This window comes from Sinohyriopsis cumingii, chromosome 3, assembly GCF_028554795.1.
Source record: "Sinohyriopsis cumingii isolate HCF-2022 chromosome 3, ASM2855479v2, whole genome shotgun sequence".
NCBI lineage: Eukaryota > Metazoa > Mollusca > Bivalvia > Unionida > Unionidae > Sinohyriopsis > Sinohyriopsis cumingii.
In genome coordinates, this window is record NC_142963.1 from 153,186,415 (window position 1) to 153,209,286 (window position 22,872).

The 22,872-nt window shown below is 35.6% G+C and overlaps 1 protein-coding gene across 1 annotated transcript in view; it reads left to right on the forward strand.

Annotated features, from left to right (window-relative positions):
* Positions 1-2,145: 2,145 nt before the first annotated feature.
* Positions 2,146-22,872, forward strand: part of LOC149804169 (DNA/RNA-binding protein KIN17-like) — a 56,295-nt gene continuing 35,568 nt past the window's right edge. Inside the window, exons 1-3 of the mRNA XM_089954147.1 lie at positions 2,146-2,220; positions 9,379-9,525; positions 18,826-18,920. Coding sequence (XP_089810273.1) covers positions 9,406-9,525; positions 18,826-18,920 — 215 coding nt within the window. The 5' untranslated portion in view covers positions 2,146-2,220; positions 9,379-9,405. The remainder of the gene's footprint in view (positions 2,221-9,378; positions 9,526-18,825; positions 18,921-22,872) is intronic.

Genomic DNA, 22,872 nt, shown 5'->3' on the forward strand with positions numbered 1-22,872 from the left:
CAACCAATTAGCTAATAATTATCTGAAAGATGTTTTTATTATTATAGAATTTAATACATGAATCAACTTCACATCTGCAATATGCCGTTGTTGCAGATCTTTACTTTTATAAGCTACATCATGAACATGACATGCTCAATCAATATCATCTATAGGATACTCTCCAGGTCTTGGTTGATCTTGTTTATCAAGTCGGGTACCAGGACCACACTCATTATATCCAGGAAGATGTTTTCTCCTGGGTATTTAGCCCATGTAGTTCCTGGTATTTATTTGTACCACATTTTACACATTTACCTGTATGTTCACGCTTTTTATTTTTAGTTTTTATTGTTGTTAATCCACTTGTGGGAGTGGATGCTCTACATCGAACACAATATAGATCCATATTATTTATTATATTTCTACAACATGGATGTCATTGATTTCTCAGCGACACGAAAGCATGAGCCAGTAAAACATATTTCAGCATTACCGAATTCTATCAGAATGATAATAATAGGTCCATCTGGGTCCGTAAAACACAACTACTGCTTAATTTGATAATGAGATGGCTCAAATGGGATCAGTTGTATTCAGTACATCCGTCAGTTGATGATTAGAAATGTTATGATTTACTTAAAGATTTTAATGAAAATGCAAAATTGTTAAATGAAGATGGCGATGACATTATTAAATTTTATAACTGATATTGATGAAGCACCGTCCGTAGATGAATTAGATGGATTTGTGAATAATTTAGCTGTGTATAATGATGTTATGCTTCACAAATCCAGCAAGAATATTTTCCCGTGGAAGGCATAAATGTACTGATGTGATTTATCTTAATCAACGATATGTACAAATACCTAAAGTAATCAGAGATAACTGTAATATTTTAGTTGTGTTTAATGGAGTCGATACACATACTCTGCGAAATATTCATCAGACATGGTGTAGTGGGGATATGGACATGATTAATTTCAAAAATTTCTTTTCAAAAGCACTGTCTGCTCCGCAATGATTTATAACAATAAATGTACACGATCCCAGAACAAGATATTGTGTAGATCTTAATAAACTATTTGGTTGATATAATAATGATTTAACTATAGCAGCAGAGAAACAAACATTAACGACAAAAATAAAGTAACAAAATAAACTAACTCAATTAGAGAAACTCTCGGTAAAGTTAAAGGCTTTGGTTTAGCGTTAGTGACCTTATATTTCAAATGCAATAATAACAGGCTGTTTATCCTCATTTGCACATTTAATAGTGAACTATTTTGCAAAGCACTCATTCGCCTTTGTGTAAAATTTAAATGGTTTAATTTCCTGATAAATAATACCATTAACAAAAGAAACTAACTCATGAAAACAGGGTCAGATCAGTAACAGTTATTCTCCCCCCTCAAGTCCAAGGCAATTCCACTTTCTGTTATCAGGCGAGTTAGGCTGAACCTGTATGGAAACAAGATGTTATTACTGTATTATGGGATTACATAAATTGCATTTTCCAGGACTCAAATGCATCCAAAGATTTGTGTCGACATACAGAATTTCGTAATTCAAATAAGGTACAACTATCTTATCAATATCATTTCAGTGGAACATAGCGACAGATGCTCTCGATAAGCCTAATCTAAAGGATTCCATAATATTTCTACAAAAATCACAATTTATCTGAATATTATTTTGGTTTGTTGATCTTTCTTGTATGATTCTTTATAAGCAAATGGCAACTCAATGGTACCGAAAATTTATTCTCAGTAGTAGATGTAGAGTAGCAGCAGCAGCAATATGTAAACTGCTTTAAGCGTTCAGTTTCTACTGGAAATTTGTTTCCAGAATGTGTCTTAACGCACTATTTGATCCACTTTAAGTCACATTTTAAATACTTGTTAATTCCGACTATCAGTCCGATTACTCAATGGGTAGGTCCGCTAGAACTTAAAGGAATCAAAGGTTTAATTTTAGAATCATTTATATTTATCTAAACACTAGATATTCATTAAAATAATATATTATGACGAATATTTAGACATAGAAACAGATTATCACCTTCAATATGAGAAACCTGCAGACTATTAATACCGGATATAGTTAGCTGATTTGTTAGCCGGAGTTGCTCCTACATTTACATTTTATATGGTACTCTCTTTGGGATACTCTCTGCTCTTTACCTACGAGTCTGTAGTTCATTGCCGAGAAGCTTTTAAGCGACATTTATCTAACAAATACGTAAGTTGTGTTTATCAGAAGACAACAAATTATACTTGATATTTTGTTGAAGAGTTAGGACATACGACGTGTAGCCGTTCACATTACTGCCTAATTTCAGTTACAATGTTTCATATGATGTCCAAAATTAAAAACAAAACTTTTTTGTAAACGTGAGGAAAAAAATAGTTCATTGACATAAAATTAATCTGTCGAATGATATTATTTTTGTTACTGTATAATTGTAGTCGTTTTCGTCACTGTTAAAAATAGTATTGGGTAACGCTAGCCATGTTGTGTCACGACTCGAGATGCAAGGAATACCAAATATTACTATTCGAATATTCGTAGCATGCATTCAGATAGATTGAAGTCAAATTTCTAAGGTATTCAAAAACTCGACCCATTAAAACACTGAACTCGTTCATCTAAATCTTTGTAAATGACATTTTCGCAGTTCTGTGTAAGTTTTCTTATATTTAGACCAATAATGACGTGAATGACGGTGTTATTTCCTCGCTTTATCTTCAAACCCAAGTTGACCAAAATATTTCCTTAGGGATGAAGTAACACTCTACATTTAGCACAGGAGTGGGCAAACTACGGCCCACCAAGGGCTTTCATGCGTCCCGGCAAGAGTTTTCATGCGGCCTAGGAACAAGTCATCGTTCACACTGACTCTGTTTATGTTACTCTGTTTATCAAATAAATGTGCTTCTTTTCAAGTTTAAGTTTTAAGTTTTCAAATATTAACACCAAATTAACAACTGAAAATTAATTAGATGTTATTTAGAAAAACCTGTTGGTTTTGCTATTTCAAATATTAATTATTTTACTTAATGAACTATGAAGCCCGCGACATAGTGTAAATTTGTGTATGTGGCACTTGCACTGGAAAGTTTACCCACCTCTTATTTAGCGTTTAAGTTCTGAGAGAGGGACTGTTGAGGCCATCAAGTAGGTCTCCACCTTTGTTTTCTTATGACATTACTGGTGGAGACCAACACTGTTTGGCACTATTTATGCTGGAATTTTCAGTCTTTGTCTGAAACAGACTTGTTTCAATACATGGATCAGCAATTAAACATTTTTTTAGGTCAACAAGCAGTGGATACACAGATTCTTTGTTGTGACAGGCAATAATGATGAAAAGTGAGTGTTTGGAAAGATTTAATGCCATTGGTTGAAAGAAGGGGGATAAATATCAGGCATAATAAATGTATCAATTACTAGTGAATGGCTAATAGTCCAACACTATCTGGTTGGAATATTCAAGCACAAATAGTGCCAAGCATGAATTTGTTGAAAGTATAAAAAAATATTGAAAAAAAATTGATTAAGGGTAGTTGATTAAGCAATTTTACTAACTTGCAATTACAATAATGTAATCTGGTTACTCATATGAAATGTGTTCCAATGTAGTTTCTATTATTCTTTTATAGTCATATGGCCAAAATAACTCAGAAAATTTTCTACTTGAAAATAAAGTATTACTTAAATCCAATGTTAAATGCAAATATGAATACTGGGAAATAGAGGGCATACTTGAAATAAGAGCACTTCTTGCTTCATGTCCACTTCTTCCTGCTGAGCTTTCACTTTTCCCTGTTCTGTCCAAAAGGAGAAGTCATTTCTCCCTAAAGTTTAAGACTAGCTTGACCCATGATCAATCATACACCAAAATAAAGGGAATCTAAAGTTCTTTTAACAATACCTAAGATATACATGATCTGTTTTAAATAACCAGTGAGGAAAACCTGGGAAATTATTTATCTTTAGAAAATCAAAACCTTTGGAAAGTGTAAAACTAGATTGCAACCTGAAGATGGACTGTAGGTACAAAAAGGCAGAAACTATGTATTGCTTCTTTAGTTAGATGGGGGAGGGGGCAGAAAAATATTTATTCTATAGGAAGTAATTCACAATGAAGGTAGGAGAAATTGGCAAATATTTAAGGCAATTCATACACATAGTGTATGACTCAGGTATTTCTTCATTTTAATGTTGTTGTTGTGGGGTTTAATGCCACTTTTCAGTACATGATCAGCTATACATGGCAGCCAGTATTAATGGTGGAGGAAGAACCCAAGACCCCCCCCCGGAAAGAACCACTGACCCACAAGAAGCAACTGGCAAGCTTTCTCACATACCCACATTGGCCGAATCTGAGACCTGAACCCACGCAGACAGAGGTGAGTTGGCAGTGATCAGTAACAGAGAGTGCTTAGACCACTTGGCGACTCAGGGTCCCATCATTTTAATATATACAAAATCCACTTTACACTAAATTACAGGATTTATTTTACGTATTTTAAGTAAGTATTTGATATAGTAGTGCTCTAATTTCTGGTTAAGTTACTTTACAGTGCTCTAATTTCTGGTTAAGTTACTTAAACACTTTGTTGACTCTAGTATGAACCCAGCATAGACTTCATGTCATACAGTACATATGCTTTATGTCATACAGTGAATAGTTTTTATGTCATACAGTACATATGCTTTATGTCATACAGTGCATAGGCTTTGTCATACATTACATATGTTTTGTTATACATCACATAGGCTTTATGTCATGCAGTGCATAGGTTTCATGTCATACATGGCATAGGCTTAAGAGATCTCGGAAATGCTTAATTACGCATATTTGGATGCCAATTTTTGATCTGGGACGCAGAAAGTCACTGAGGTGGGAGTTCTCCGTTCGCATGTAATAGGTGTGCGGCAAAATTCAAAGACTTGCCAGTCCTGCTTCTGTCACCTGCTTTGTGGGAAGATGTGTTGATCAATTAGCTGTGCTGATATTTACAATGACAGAATTCAGTGACTGAAGGACCTCTTGATGTACATACATGTTGCCATTATAAGAGTACATCAAAAAGAACATGATGCAATAGCTGGGCGGCCAGTCCAAAGGCTTTGACTGGCAACCGGGTGGGAAAATGTACTGATATTTACAGTGATTGAATTCAGAGTCAGAAAGACCCAGAGATGTACATGTGGTCATTTATAAAAGTACATCAAATAAACAACTTTAGCTTTCATTATTGTGTTCATTTCCAAATGTATCAGAATAAGTAGTGCACAAGAATCAAGACATGTTGAGACTTGGACAAAATGCCATCCGTAAATTTGGATAAGTATTGTGGGGTTAAACGGCAAACTTATGAAGATTGTAACGAGATTCAGAAGAGTGCTAAAGCTGCTAGAATTGATAGCCCTGATAGGACATTAGCTAAGTGTAAGAAAGTGTGTGATGCCTAGCTTAGTGTTTGGAATAAATCCTTACTTGGATTGACTAAATTCAGTATCACTCTGATGGACGAACAAGAGCTATTCAAGAGGTACATTAACCATATTTTTTTTAAAAATGCCCCTCGCCTTAGCCCAGTTAGTGTTCGTAGCTAAATGTATTCATCAATAGATCAGTAGCTAGGCCAAGTTTTGATATCAATTACGTTGACAAACAAACTCCTGCCCATTCACAAGCTTATGTTTTGATAGCTGATTTACCTTTAACTCTTTTTCGAGTAACGTAGCAACTATCAATTTCCTGCATGATATCCTTTGATGATAAAACATACAAACATGTTTTTTAAGATCAGAATCGGTGATCTGGATATGTTAACTGCCTCTTGTACACTATTTTGTCATAAAATTAGTTTGAAACTGTAAGTGAACCAGTAGGCCTAACGGGAAATAATGGCGGACTTCGCTAAGTCTGGAATGTACCAGTTTATTAGATTGTCTGTTTTCGTACATCATCGGGCAAATATTTTCAGAAAAATATACAAATCATTGAAAGCAAAGCCAGTGTATTATTTTATTAAAGATTTAACTTTAAACTACAAGGATGTAGACCAATAAATAAACCATAAATTTGCAATCCTGTCAATGGACTGTTGTAATGAAGCTATATTAAAGTGAGTGATTACATTACGGAAACCTCTCCATCTAAAAATAGATGCACTCACATCTATGTTGATTCTGTAGGAAAGAAGGGACTGCAACTTTCGATGGTGGAACTCCTCTTTTTACCAAACTGGGAGTCCTGTACTCCTTGTTTTAAAATCCTAGCGAGATCTTTGGGCTTTGTCATACAGTGCATAGGATTTATGTCATACAGTACATAGGCTTTATGTCATACAGTGCATAGGCTCCATGTCATACAGTGCATAAGCTTTGTCATACAGTGCATAGGCTTTATGTCATACAGTGCATAGGCTTTATGCCATACAGTGCATAGGCTTTATGTCACACAGTGCATAGGCTTTATGTCATATAGTGCATAGGCTTCATGTCACACAGTGCATAGGCTTTATGTCATACAGTGCATAGGCTTCATGTCATACAGTGCATAGGCTTTATGTCAATCAGTGCATAGGCTCCGTGTCATACATTGCATAGGCTTTATGTCATATAGTGCATAGGCTTCATGTCATACAGTGCATAGGCTTTATGTCATACAGTGCATAGGCTTCATGTCATACAGTGCATAGGCTTTATGTCATACAGTGCATAGGCTTTATGTCATATAGTGCATAGGCTTCATGTCATACAGTGCATAGGCTTTATGTCATACAGTGAATAGGCTCCATGTCATACAGTGCATAGGCTTTATGTCATACAGTGCATAGGCTCCATGTCATACATTGCATAGGCTTTATGTCATACAGTGCATAGGCTTTATGTCATATAGTGCATAGGCTTTATATCATACATTGCATAGGCTTTATGTCATACAGTGCATAGGCTTTATGTCATACAGTGCATAGGCTTTATGTCATATAGTGCATAGGCTTTATGTCATACATTGCATAGGCTTTATGTCATACAGTGCATAGGCTTCATGTCATACAGTGCATAGGCTTCATGTCATACAGTGCATAGGCTTTATGTCACACAGTGCATAGGCTTCATGTCATACAGTGCATAGGCTTCATGTCATACACTGCATAGGCTCCATGTCGTACATTGCATATGCTTTATGTCATACAGTGCATAGGCTTTATGTCATATAGTGCGTAGGCTTTATGTCATACAGTGCATAGGCTTTATGTCATATAGTGCATAGGTTTCATGTCATACAGTGCATAGGCTTTATGTCATACAGTGCATAGGCTTCATGTCATACAGTGCATAGGCTTTATGTCATACAGTGCATAGGCTCCATGTCATACAGTGCATAGGCTTTATGTCATACATTGCATAGGCTTTATGTCATACAGTGCATAGGCTTTATGTCATACAGTGCATAGGCTTTATGTCATACAGTGCATATGCTTTATGTCGTACAGTGCATAGGCTTTATGTCATACAGTGCATAGGCTTCATGTCATACAGTGCATAGGCTTTATGTCACACAGTGCATAGGCTTTATGTCATACAGTGCATAGGCTTTATGTCATACAGTGCATAGGCTTCATGTCATACAGTGCATAGGCTACTTTGAGTTCTAATTGGTTGCAAGGATTGATATTTATTTATTACAGCATAGCATAACAACAAATCAAAATTGAAAGCAACCTACTTGGGGAAATACATTTGGAACACCTTCTTTACATTGATATTAGTTATAATAGGCTGAACATGCAAACTGTATAAGAAAATTAGAATGGAGTCAGCTAGGAATCAGATTTTGAATTACATTGGTTAGTTACCTTTTGTTGATAGGGATAAAAGGAGGGAGTGTTATCAATAGTTTTCCCTTCATTTGCTGAAAGGAGTGCTTTTGGCTGGGTAGATTTTAGGCCATTCCCTTATGCCATCAATCCTTATTTTCCATTTTTGACACAGGAAAGGATCATTATGGTTGATTTTCGACTGAATGAATTAGACGTATCCAAAGCTTTCTGAATAGAGTGTGCTTACTGCCAAAGAAGCATGATAGAAACAATTTCATTGTTGATCACTGGTCAGGTGTCCATTTTTAATTGTGTGAAGCTTAGAAAATTGATTCCTAACCATCAGTTAACCATACTGCCACAAATTTAAAAAAAACTAAAACTAGAACTACATTTGTTATGTAATAATTTATATACAGACCATTATTAATAATTTATATATAGTCCATGATGATATTGGTCATTATCACTTCATGTGTTATATAGTAATTCACATATAGTCCATGATATTGGTAATTATTACTTCATGTGTTATATAATAATTCACATATAGTCCATGATATTGGTAATTATTACTTCATGTGTATATAATAATTCACATATAGTCCATGATATTGGTAATTATTACTTCATGTGTTATATAATAATTCACATCTAGTCCATGATATTGGTAATTATTACTTCATGTGTATATAATAATTCACATATAGTCCATGATATTGGTAATTATTACTTCATGTGTATATAATAATTCACATATAGTCCATGATATTGGTAATTATTACTTCATGTGTATATAATAATTCACATATAGTCCATGATATTGGTAATTATCACTTCATGTGTATATAATAATTCACATATAGTCCATGATATTGGCAATTATCACTTCATGTGTATATAATAATTCACATATAGTCCATGATATTGGTAATTATCACTTCATGTGTTATATAGTAATTCACATATAGTCCATGATATTGGCAATTATCACTTCATGTGTATATAATAATTCACATATAGTCCATGATATTGGTAATTATTACTTCATGTGTTATATAATAATTCACATATAGTGCATGATATTGGTAATTATCACTTCATGTGTTATATAGTAATTCACATATAGTCCATGATATTGGTAATTATCACTTCATGTATATATAATAATTCACATCTAGTCCATGATATTGGTAAATATCACTTCATGTCTTATATAATAATTCACATATAGTCCAGGATATTGGTTAATTATCACTTCATGTGTATATAATAATTCACATATAGTCCATGATAATATTGGTAATTATCACTTCATGTGTTATATAATAATTCACATATAGTCCATGATATTGGTAATTATCACTTCATGTGTATATAACAATTCACCTGTAGTCCAGGATGATGATGTTCATTAGTTCCTTGGAATTTGATATAAACAATGACTTACTAACAGCTGGTGGTAAATGGGTGGGGCTTTGTAATTTATCAGTTCCATTTCAATTTGTTAGACACAGCTTTTGGCTTTTTTCTTTAACATTGTAATTCTGGTTTTCAGATGTGTAGTTAAGATTTTAAACACATCATGGGGAAAGAGAAGGGAGGATTTTTGACACCCAAAGCTATAGCCAACCGAATCAAAGCCAAGGGACTTCAGAAGCTGAGATGGTTTTGTCAGATGTGTCAGAAACAGTGTCGTGATGAGGTAATACAATGAAAAACCTCAAACCCAAAAACCTTTGGAACCCACAAAGCATTTTGGTTTTGAGAAGTTTTCAATTTACTGAGGTTTTTACAGATGTGAAAAGGGTATCTTTCTGAGCACTTTTTTTTAGAGAGAATGAATGCATTGATGAGAAATTGTATGTTGTTTGTAAAAGTGCACAAAATTAAGAAAGCTGTTGTTTTTTGTATTTTATTTTAAATACATTCATTTAATGAAAAATTAGCTGAATAGTATCGATTCCTACTGAAAAACTTATCCTGTCACATGAATAAGTATGGTTGCTCCACATAGAAATATTGTCCTCATCACAAGAAACATTTGAAGATTGAATGAGATACAGTACTTTTATAACTTTACTGCAAGTCCATTGGAATGACTGATACTTCAAAATGTTTAAATATTCCGTATAATTCCTAATGTTCACAGTTCAAGAGCCTGGCTTGAGGTAGGCATGGAGCCTTGTCTGTCGTCTCTTACGCTGTTTTTCAGTTAATGTGGTTTGTCTTAATGACTCCATTTCTTGTGCCTTAGCCAAAAAATGGTCATCCTTAGCATTTATTAAATAATGGTGATCCTTAGCAATTGCCAAATAATGGTGATCCTTAGCAATTGCCAAATAATGGTGATCCTTAGCAATTGCCAAGTTTTTTAATGGTCATCCTTAGCAATTGCCAAGTTTTTTAATCTATTTTATAAGCTCTAAGATTTTAGGGTATGTCATATCACTGCCAGGTGGCTCAGAACTTACATTCTTATCATCATCTTCATTGCTTTCATCAATGGTCTGATTGCTTTCATCATTGGTCTGATTGCATTCATCATTGGTCTGATTGCTTTCATCATTGGTCTGATTGCTTTGATTGGTCTGATTGCATTCATCATTGGTCTGATTGCTTTCATCATTGGTCTGATTGCTTTCATCATTGGTGTGATTGCTTTCATCATTGGTGTGATTGCTTTGATTGTTCTGATTGCATTCATCATTGGTCTGATTGCTTTCATCATTGGTCTGATTGCATTCATCATTGGTCTGATTGCATTCATCATTGGTCATCATTGGTCTGATTGCATTCATCATTGGTCTGATTGCATTCATCATTGGTCTGACTGCTTTCATCATTGGTCTGATTGCTTTCATCATTGGTCTGATTGCTTTCATCATTGGTCTGATTGCATTCATCATTGGTCTGATTGCTTTCATCATTGGTCTGATTGCATTCATCATTGGTCTGATTGCTTTCATGAAATATGTAGATCAGGTCATTGTCATGTCAAGTATTTGTCTCTCCTTGCCTTTATGTTTACATTATTTATCCATTTCATGAATACCTGTAGTCGTCCATGATTTCCTGTTAGCTATGTATGTCACGGGCAAATTTGTAACATAATTATAATGTCCTTAAAGCAGTGGGGTTTCTGGCCCTTGCCAATTACAAGTGGTTTCAATTTCTCACCCATAGCACTGCATGCAAAACATCACTGTTGTGAGTGAAGACAAACGACAGTCATGGCTACATAAATACATGTATGTTATGATTTTGCTCTATTGAAAATCAGTTGAGTGAATCTGACTTTTAAAATACTGCTTTATCGGTCTCTGTCGTCAAAGCATCGCCACACACATGGATAATAAAAAGCCCTGATACTTAATTTAAAAACAAACAATGTTCTATTAATCATGAATACAAATCAATCACAATTAGATAATCACCCGATAAACAATCTTTTTCAAAATGCATTTGTTAAGTGTTGTTTTAACCACACCTGCCCATGGGACATTTTCTGGGTTCTTGTTTCACAGATTAGATCACCACAGTACTGGTTATTAATCTGTTCCAGCAGGAATTTAGCAGCTAAATATATTTCCATGTTTCAACTGAGTTTCGGTGTGATGTGGTATTTTTTAGCATAAAAAATTACTTTTGGGATTGAAATTTGTTTCAGTATTCAGAGTTGCAGGGTTTAGGTTTACTGGGGAGAAAATGATAATAAAGAAAGAAAAACTTGTGACTAAAAATATATGAGGGGATTCTGGTATACTAAGGTTTTGGTTTTGAGGGATTTCACTGTACATATTCCACATACAGTACTGTCAGACTTTATTATAACAAGATGTCATTCCTGTTACAAGACATTCATATCCATATTATTATATGGTAATGCACTTCATTAAAAGGCAGTTTCACTATGTAGTGGTCTCACTATAAGGCATCTCACTATATAGCTGTTTCAATCAGGGATCGTCCTGGGCTTCGCCAATGTCGCAAATTGCGATTTTTTTTCCTTATTGGCGACAAAAATATTCCATCTGGCGATTTTTTTGGCGACATACTTTTTGGTTATTTAATTTGTACATACAATCATGGATTTGGACTGAATAAATTTAAAGCCAGAACGAAAGGAAGCCACAAACTTGACTAAGCAATGCATTGGAATCAATCTGTTACACAAACGATCCTTTGTTCTTATTGACAACCGTATCTTTACAGTGCATTGTTACATCATAATCTGCTTACGCTGACATCTGGGCTGAGTACTGTATGCTGCAATACAGTCAATCATGCTACCGCACTATACCTACAACTGACCGACTTCTGAAGACGCGAATAGAACAGATACAATTAATTGTATAGCTAATCCTTCTGGTTTTTTTATACATATACCAATACAATAGTTTTGCTGAACCTTCATAGAAAACTGATAACCTCTGAAGTACCGACTACTGTGTATAAATACAAAGCAAATGGAAAAAATCTCAATCACAATTACATCTGTCGCCAGTGCAGCATTTTACTCATTGATCTTTTCCTTTTGCCATCAGTCCCGTGTTACGGCTGCAAAGACTTAAACTCCGCAACAAGAAATAGCAAAAAAAAAAAAAAAAACAGTTTTGCATAATTAATAATAATTATTTATTTCTCAAAACACAGGAGTGAAAGAATCCCTAAATTGGGCGTGAATTTACGCTTATATATACGGTCCAATATTGCCAGGTGTTGACTCGTGTAAGTTTCATTCGTGGGAATGGAGATCCTATTTTTCTTGTCGAGAAAATTTATACAGCATTCAGTGATCATTCTTGGGATTTAGGAAGCAATTCGCTACAAGCTTTGTGAAGCTAGCCATAAAGGGGGGGGGGGCTGTTGAGAGACTACAGGTGTCACCTGTCAGCACTGAGGACTGTGAACGTGGATTCAGTAAGATGAACCTCATAAAAACTGACATCAGAAATAAGCTCTGCATCTCATCTCTCGAGAATTTAATGAGAATCAGCATGTACAGATGTGAAAAATTAGACTTTGAAACTGCATTCAACAAGTGGGCAGCCCTAAAATCGCGACGGATCTTCATGTAACACTTTGTAACATTTTGTTAATGCTTGTTGTAATTAAAGTATTAACTAATCCATCTTTTGTAACTTTCATTGCCTGTTACATTGATAGACTAAATTAACACTTGGAAAAATGTACACTACTTTTTTTGGCGACACTTTTTGAAAATTTGCGACAAAATATTGAGGTTGGCGATTTTTTTGGCAACAGCTTTTTAAAAGCCAGGACCATCCCTGCTCAATGTATGGCAGTCTCGCTATGTAGGAGTCACTCTATTAGGCATGTCACTATATAGCTGTCTCAATGTATGACAGTCTAACTATGTAGGAGTCACTCTATAAGGCATCTCACTATATAGCTGTCTCAATGTATGGCAGTCTCGCTATGTAGGAGTCACTCTATTAGGCATGTCGCTATATAGCTGTCTCAATGTATGGCAGTCTCGCTATGTAGGAGTCACTCTATTAGGCATGTCGCTATATAGCTGTCTCAATGTATGGCAGTCTCGCTATGTAGGAGTCACTCTATTAGGCATGTCGCTATATAGCTGTCTCAATGTATGGCAGTCTCACTATGGGGGCGCTCACCAGTTAATGTGAACTTTTGAGAGAGTGACGTATGTAAGGTGAAGTAGTTTGCATTTAAAACATGCACAATCGAGAGAATGTTGGCATACCTCTATGCTACATTAATGTAATGTGGATGATATTTCTTTGGATATTGTACTTTTGGAAATTTTACATGATTTAAGCACACTGCTAACTAAAATGACTGCTCCCTTGTGTTAAAAAATCAGCCTGAATTAGTCTAAAGTACACTATACATAGCAGCTGTTAAAATCGGGAAAATGAATTTTGCCAGACTAGACAATACCCGCTTCTGAAAGTACAATGAATAAATTACCAAATATATAAAATGTAAAAAAAAGTTATTGGCTCTTTTTTATACAAAATTTACCTCTGAAGTTCAGGAAGTGAAAATGATCAAGTAGAGCTAGCACTTTTTTGAAAGGTGCACATCTGAAGTAAGGCCAAGCTGTGTACTCCATAACCCATATTACACCCATCAATCAGACAACAAAATAAAGGGAATTAAAGGTTCTTTGAATTATACCCAAGATATACAAGGTCTTTTTTAAATAGCCAGTATAACCAGTGAGGAAAGCCGGGGAAATTCTTTTTCTTGAAAATCCTAACCTATGCAAAATATGAAACTGTAGAGCGCCACCTATGACATTCTCACCATAAAGCATCTCAGTGTATGGCAGTCTCACTATAAGCAGGGATCGTCCTGGGCTTCGCCAATGTCGCAAATTGCGATTTTTTTTCCTTATTGGCGACAAAAATATCCCATCTGGCGATTTTTTTGGCGACATACTTTTTGGTTATTTAATTTGTACATACAATCATGGATTTGGACTGGATAAATTAAAAGGCAGAACGAAAGGAAGCCACAAACTTGACTAAGCAATGCATTGGAATCAATCTGTTACACAAATGATCCTTTGTTCTTATTGACAACCCCATCTTTACAGTGCATTGTTACATCATAATCTGCTTATGCTGACATCTGGGCTGAGGACTGTATGCTGCGATACAGTCAATCATGCTACCGCACTATACCTACAACTGACCGACTTCTGAAGACGCGAATAGAACAGATACAATTAATTGTATGGCTAATCCTTCTGTTTTTTTTTATACATATACCAATACAATAGTTTTGCTGAACCTTCATAGAAAACTGATAACCTTTGAAGTACCGACTACTGTGTATAAATACAAAGCAAATGGAAAAAATCTCAATCACAATTACATCTGTCGCCAGTGCAGCATTTTACTCATTGATCTTTTCCTTTTGCCATCAGTCCCGTGTTACGGCTGCAGAAACTTAAACTCCGCAACAAGAAATAGCAAAAAAAACAAAACAAAAAAAAACAGTTTTGCTTAATTAATAATAATTATTTATTTCTCAAAATACAGGAGTGAAAGAATCCCTAAATTGGGTGTGAATTTATGCTTATATATACGGTCCAGTATTGCCAGGTTTTGACTTGTGTACGTTTCATTCGTGGGAATGGAGATCCTATTTTTCTTGTCGAGAAAATTTATACAGCATTCAGTGATCATTCTTGGGAGTTAGGAAGCAATTCGCTACAAGCTTTGTGAAGCTAGCCATGGGGGTGGGGGGGGCTGCTGAGAGACTACTAGTGTCACCTGTCAGCACTGTAGACTGTGAACGTGGATCCCGTATGATGAACCTCATAAAAACTGACATCAGAAATAAGCTCTGCATCTCATCTCTCAAGAATTTAATGAGAATCAGCATGTACAGATGTGAAAAATTAGACTTTGAAACTGCATTCAACAAGTGGGCAGCCCTAAAATCGCGATGGATCTTCATGTAACACTTTGTAACATTTTGTTAATGCTTAAAGTATTAACTAACCCATCTTTTGTAATTTTCATTGCCTGTTACATTAATAGACTAAATTAACACTTGGAAAAATGTACACTACTTGTTTTGGCGACACTTTTTGAAAATTGGCGACAAAATATTGAGGTTGGCGATTTTTTTTGCGACAGCTTTTTAAACGCCAGGACCATCCCTGCTATAAGGCATCTTATGATATAGCTGTCTCAATGTATGGCAGTTTCACTATATAGCGTCACAGTGTATGTCAGTCTCACTATAAGGTATCTCACTATAAAGCAATCTGACTCTAAGGCAGTCTCACTTTATAACAGTCTTACTCTAAGGCATCTCACTAAATGGCAGTCTCACTCCAAGGCAATCTCACCCTACAGTAGTCTCATTGTGTGGCAGACTTACTATAAGGCATCTTACTACATAGCAGTCTCACCATGTGGTAGTCTCACTGTGTGGCAGTCTCACTATATGATAGTTGTACTATAAGGCATCTTACTACATAGCAGTCTCACCATATGGTAGTCTCAGTGTGTGGCAGTCTCACTATAAGATAATTGTACTATAAGGCATCTTACTATATAGCAGTCTCACCATATGGTAGTCTCAGTGTGTGGCAGTCTCACTATAAGATAGTTGTACTATAAGGCATCTTACTATATAGCAGTCTCACCATGTGGTAGTCTCAGTGTGTGGCAGTCTCACTATAAGATAATTGTACTATAAGGCATCTTACTATATAGCAGTCTCACCATGTGGTAGTCTCACTGTGTGGCAGTCTCACTATAAGATAATTGTACTATAAGGCATCTTACTATATAGCAGTCTCACCATATGGTAGTCTCAGTGTGTGGCAGTCTCACTATAAGATAGTTGTACTATAAGGCATCTTACTACATAGCAGTCTCACCATATGGTAGTCTCAGTGTGTGGCAGTCTCACTATAAGATAATTGTACTATAAGGCATCTTACTATATAGCAGTCTCACCATATGGTAGTCTCAGTGTGTGGCAGTCTCACTATAAGATAGTTGTACTATAAGGCATCTTACTACATAGCAGTCTCACCATATGGTAGTCTCAGTGTGTGGCAGTCTCACTATAAGATAATTGTACTATAAGGCATCTTACTATATAGCAGTCTCACCATATGGTAGTCTCAGTGTGTGGCAGTCTCACTATAAGATAGTTGTACTATAAGGCATCTTACTATATAGCAGTCTCACCATATGGTAGTCTCAGTGTGTGGCAGTCTCACTATAAGATAGTTGTACTATAAGGCATCTTACTATATAGCAGTGTCACCATGTGGTAGTCTCAGTGTGTGGCAGTCTCACTATAAGATAGTTTTACTATAAGGCATCTTACTATATAGCAGTCTCACCATATGGTAGTCTCACTGTGTGGCAGTCTCACTATATGATAGTTGTACTATAAGGCATCTTACTACATATCAGTCTCACCATATGGTAGTCTCAGTGTGTTGCAGTCTCACTATATGATAGTTGTACTATACGGCATCTTACTATATAGCAGTGTCACCATATGGTAGTCTCAGTGTGTGGCAGTCTCACTATAAGATAGTTGTACTATAAGGCATCTTACTATATAGCAGTCTCACTATAAAACAGTCTTAATCTATATAGCAGTTTCATTTTATGGCAGTCTCTCTCTAAGGCAGTCTCATTGTATGGTAGTCTCAGTATCAGACAGTCTCACTGTATCACATCGCAGTCTCATTGTATGGTAGTCTCAATATAAGGCAGCATACAATTTCCACACACAGAGTCAGTGAATTTACTTATATGGGCTTCAGTGATCATGGTTGTGGAAAACTTAATTTATTACCAACAAAGTGGGGTGGGGGTATTGTCTTTACAGATTAGTCATTGTTCATTGGATCTTTAACTGTATGAAGTTTTGGTTTGTAACAATGACAAAATCCCCTGAATTGGATATCCATGAAGACAAGTGAGTTATTTACTTTCCAAATGTGACAACAGATTGACAAGAAGGAAGGTACACTTAAAGGTTACAATATTATAAACATACTTCTGTGTTCTAATTAGTTTTGCAGAATTCACTTCTGGGATTGAGCTACAAAATAGGCATATTTTAACCCCAAAAATACGATTATTAACAGATCTAGGAAATGTAATAGCTTTAAAATAGCTTGACATTTGAAATTTGCAAAATAACAGCCCCAGACACTGACAGTATAACTATTTGTGATTATGGAAAATGTTACATTTTCATGGGTACTCAAATTCACTGATAAGGAAGGAGTTCTGTTATTCTCATAAGAAGATTATTATCAGGGCCCGAGAAATTTTTTAAAAATCCACTTGCCCATGGGCAAATTGAATTTGTCCTTAGCTGATTGGAATTGACCCAAAATATGACAATATAATATCACAACAAAAGTAAAAACAAGGTAAAATAAAAATGTGATGTTTTCTTGAAATTGTGTTATATTTCTTTTATAAATAGTTTTTTCTGTTTTCTTTTATGTTTATTTGCATATTAAAATCATATGCTATAGGGCTGTAAGGATTTTGGAAAGAGATTTTAGGTAAATGGCCTTGATCTGAAAAACTAAATACAACCAAGATCAGAAATGTGTTATAATATAATGAGATTTGTATTTTTATACCTATATACACTAACAGACTCATCTCTTAAACTATATCAGCAATAATGAAAGCTTTGACTAGCCTACTTTTTGAGTTGTCAGCACAATTTGGAGTATGCCCATGCACTGCCAGTGATTAGGATATGCAGGCTGCATATACATACAAATATTAGAATTTAAAAAAACTTAACTGCTAAGTTAAAATATTGATTCCATATTTGTCAAAACTTATTCAGTTAGTAAATATTCACATTATCATGTCTGGATGAGAAAATGCAAGACTGACCTTGACAGAAGTGACAAATTTGAACAATGTATTGTGTGAAATAATAGATCAGCATACGAATGGACCTGCATTGATTTTTATAATAGAAACATGCAGCACCAATAAATGCCCCCAAAAATAAAGGTGCTGATATATGTACTGGGGTAAGATTTCAGAATATAAAAATTGCAGAACATAAAGTATTAATGAACTGAAAATGACCCCTCTCTCTCTCTCTCTCTTTCTCTCTCTCTCTCTCTCATACCTAGCAAACTTGAGGTGCATGTCCACAGTATGTGAATGTCTAATGCCCTAATTTATTTTTTGTTTTGAATTCATATATTGTAGCAACCATTACAATTTTCATTACCCCACAAAAGTTGGTTGCCCACACAAAATAGTGAATTGGCAGTATTTAGCATCTCTACCCCACAAAAATCGATAACCCAGAAAAATGATGAATTTGCAGTATATTAGGTTATTTCCAATATTGGCATGTATAATTTATTTTCATATGTCAATAATGAATTGACTTGTTATCAGATTAGATTTATGACTATAGTACTGCTATTTTTAACTAATTTATCCAGGCAAATAACTTGACATTAACTTTCACTTTTCAGAATGGTTTTAAGTGTCACATTACCTCGGAGTCACATCAGAGACAGCTATTGCTGTTTGCAGAGAACCCAGACCAATACATTGATACATTTTCCAAGTGAGTCAGCCATTTTTGTCTTGCGGCAGTAACATCAGCTTTAAGATTTTGTGTTTGAAACTCATTTGTTTTGTGTTACAGTGTTTGAAACTCATTCATTTTGTGTTACAGTGTTTGAAACTCGTTCATTTTGTGTCTAATTTATTAGATTTGTTCTGAGAAGCTGTGGGGGCCCCAAATGGCAGAGTGGTCTAAAGCGCTCACCGTTCCGGATCACTGCCATCTCACCTATGTCTGTGTGGGTTTGAGTCCAAGGCTCGGCTAGCATGGGTATGTGGGAAAGCCTGCCAGTAGCTTCTCGTGGGTCAGTGGTTCTTCCCTGGGTTTTCCAGGGTTCTTCCTCCACCAGTTATACTGGCCGCCATGTATAGCCTATCTTGTGCTGAAAAATGGCGTTAAACCCTGGAACAAGAAGAACAACTGAGAAGCTGTGGTTTTTTTTCTTTGTGAAAACATATCACACTCACAAGTGATGATGCTGTATGATTTTAAAGGTTTTCGGCTCAGCTGGTGAAGAGGTCAGTTGAAATTATGTCTCTGCCTCATGTCATCAAGCATGCATTGTATGGTAATCAACGAATGCTTATTACACATTGCATGGTAATCAACGAATGCTTATTACACATTGTGTGGTAATCAATGAATGCTTATTACACATTGTGTGGTAATCAACGAATGCTTATTGCACATTGTGTGGTAATCAATGAATGCTTATTACTCATTGTATGGTAATCAACGAATGCTTATTACACATGGTGTGGTAATCAATGAATGCTTATTACACATTGTGTGGTAATCAATGAATGCTTATTACACATTGTGTGGTAATCAACGAATGCTTATTACACATTGTGTGGTAATCAATGAATGCTTATTACACATTGTGCGGTAATCAATGAATGCTTATTACACTCTGGAGACCACATTTCTGATATAATTTCAATGAAACTTGGAGTATGGGCTTGCAAATTCAAAATCTCGCATAATGAAATGAACTTGCGTCTGATTGGCTGATCTTATTATCACACAGGGAACTTCATTTCAGGTCTAATTTTGATCAGACTTGGTATGTGTGCTGATATCATTAGGATCTTGGATGGGTTAGATAATGAGCAAGTCCCTCTACTGAGATGATCTTGGATGGATTGGATAATGAGCGAGTCCCTCTACTGTGATGATCTTGGATGTGTCAGTTAATGAGCAAGTCCCTCTACTGAGATGATCTTGGATGGGTTGGATAATGAGCGAGTCCCTCAACTGAGATGATCTTGGATGGGTTGGATAATGAGTGAGTCCCTCTACTGAGATGATCTTGGATGGGTTAGATAATGAGCGAGTCCCTCTACTGAGATGATCTTGGATGGGTTAGATAATGAGTGAGTCCTTCTACTGAGATGATCTTGGATGGGCTAGACATACATGCCAACCATTATGCTTTTGGCGTAATCATTATGCTTTTTCACTAAATTATGCCTTACGCATAACGTGTATGGATTAAGCTTTTTCAGAATATCCACCTTCCCAAAAAAAGTCAGTTGTTTGTTTTCTCGTTTTTATTAACATCCATTAATCCCACAGACCGTATTTTAGAAAAGACGGCTTCTTCATAACTACAGTATAAGAGTACGCTTGTCCATGCACTTTCCTAACAGTATTATGTTCTATTTATAGCAACTATCCTATTACCCAGAAACATGCTGGTTCTACTTTCAAACTTTCAACCTTGTATTCTATTTATAGCAGCTGTATGGCTTAGTGAGGAGAGAACAGACTGATTTTCAAATTTTTAATCTTTACTCTCAGATTCTTTTTTCTAATTTATATTTAGTACAGAACCAGTCTAAAGGTATTTGGTGCTAAAAAGTGTAATTTAATTTAGTCGATGCGTGTATGAGAGCAGAAATATCTCCTTCAAATAATTTCACAGATGGGTTAGAAAAAGGCCAAAACTAAACGAAACATAAAATAACAGATTCCTTTAACAATGAGGACATGAGGGCAGCATCACGTGATGTCTATTGCAGGCTGTGTGGAAATAATTTTACTATTTGGTGCTCAAAGTCATCAGATGTATTCTAGTCGATGTTTGTGTTAGAGCACATATATATTTTCAAGGAAGTTCACAGGTGGATCAGAAAAAGACACCGAAAAAAAACAAAACGAATCCTTCAAAGATGAATACATGAATGGCATAATACAGCGTTCCATTCTCGGGCACAGGAGCTCGTATCATTGCTTAAAATTGACCTGTCATACATGTACTATATAGTACTTGTATGACAGGTAAGTTTTAAGCAATGATACGAGTCCCTGTATTCTAGGGCAGCATCATGTTCATTGTAGTCTGTGCGGAAACAATTTTAATATTGGGCATGGTTGTAAATTTTATGTGGAGAAACACTTGAAAACAAAGAAACACATTGAATTAGCACCTCTTACGAACTCCAATACTAAGGTAACTTCTTATCTACAGCAGAACTAAATTGCGGACATAAATGTTATAAATGCAGAGGTGTTATTTACCGAGTTCTTCATAGAAAGATGATGAAGATCTTGCTATTGGTGCAGAAGCAAGAGAATTCATAGAACACAATTCTACTCTAGCTGTGAAGGTGTTTTATGATAATGTTAGAGATTATTATGCTACAGCCTGTGATTACATGCTCCAGAAATTCCCCTATGGAGATGAAGTGCTTTTAAATGCTTCAGTTGCTGATGTCAGTGAGAGACAGTCAAAAAGCTTCAAAAGTGTTAGATTCTTTGTCAAGAGATATCCCTTCCTATTACCATCCTTGCCTACCTTGGATCATCTGGAAGGAGAATTCCTGCAGTATAAAGTTGGGATTCTACCTGACAATATACTTAATGCAGATGTGCAGTGGCACCTTATTTCCCAGCTAAAAGACACAATCACTGGAAGATATAAATTTCCTCTTCTTTGTCAGGTTATGAAAGGAATATTGGTTCTTTACCATTCTAATGCTGACTGTGAGAGATTGTTCAGTATTGTTAACAAAAATAAAAGTGAATTCAGATCCAGGCTCAGTAACCCAGTACTTTGTGCTCTACTGGTGTGCAAAACATTCATGGTCTCAGCTGGTACAAAGTGTTTTAAAATGCAACATGAAAATCGGTTGCTTTTGAAAGCTAAAAGTGCTACATATGAAAACTTGAAGCAGTAAAGGATGTTAAAAGACGAGAGGGGCAAATAAATCATTGTTTATTGAAGTTTTAGCATGTTATTTGTGGATTCATCTTTTTCTGCTTGGATTCCTCTTTTTGTCCACTTGGATTACACTTTTTCCTCGTCAGGGGTTGGCATGTATGGTTAGATAATGAGCAAGTCCCTCTACTGAGATGATCTTGGATGGGTTGGATAATGAGCAAGTCCCTCTACTGAAAGGATCTTGGATGGGTTAGATAATGAGCAAGTCCCTCTACTAAGATGATCTTGGATGGGTTGGATAATGAGCAAGTCCCTCTACTGAGATGATCTTGGATGGGTTAGATAATGAGCGAGTCCCTCTACTGAGATGATCTTGGATGGGCTAGACATACATGCCAACCATTACGCTTTTGGCGTAATCATTACGCTTTTTTCACTAAATTATGCCTTACGCGTAAACGTGTATGGATTAAGCTTTTTCAGAATATTCACCTTCCCAAAAAAAGTCATTTGTTTGTTTTCTCGTTTTTATTAACATCCCATTAATCCCACAGACCGTATTTTAGAAAAGACGGCTTCTTCATAACTGCAGTATAAGAGTACGCTTGTCCGTGCACTTTCCTAACAGTATTATGTTCTATTTATAGCAACTATCCTATTACCCAGAAACATGCTGGTTCTACTTTCAAACTTTCGACCTTATATTCTATTTATAGCAGCTGTATGGCTTAGTGAGGAGAGATCAGACTGATTTTCTAATTTTTAATCTTTACTCTCAGATTCTTT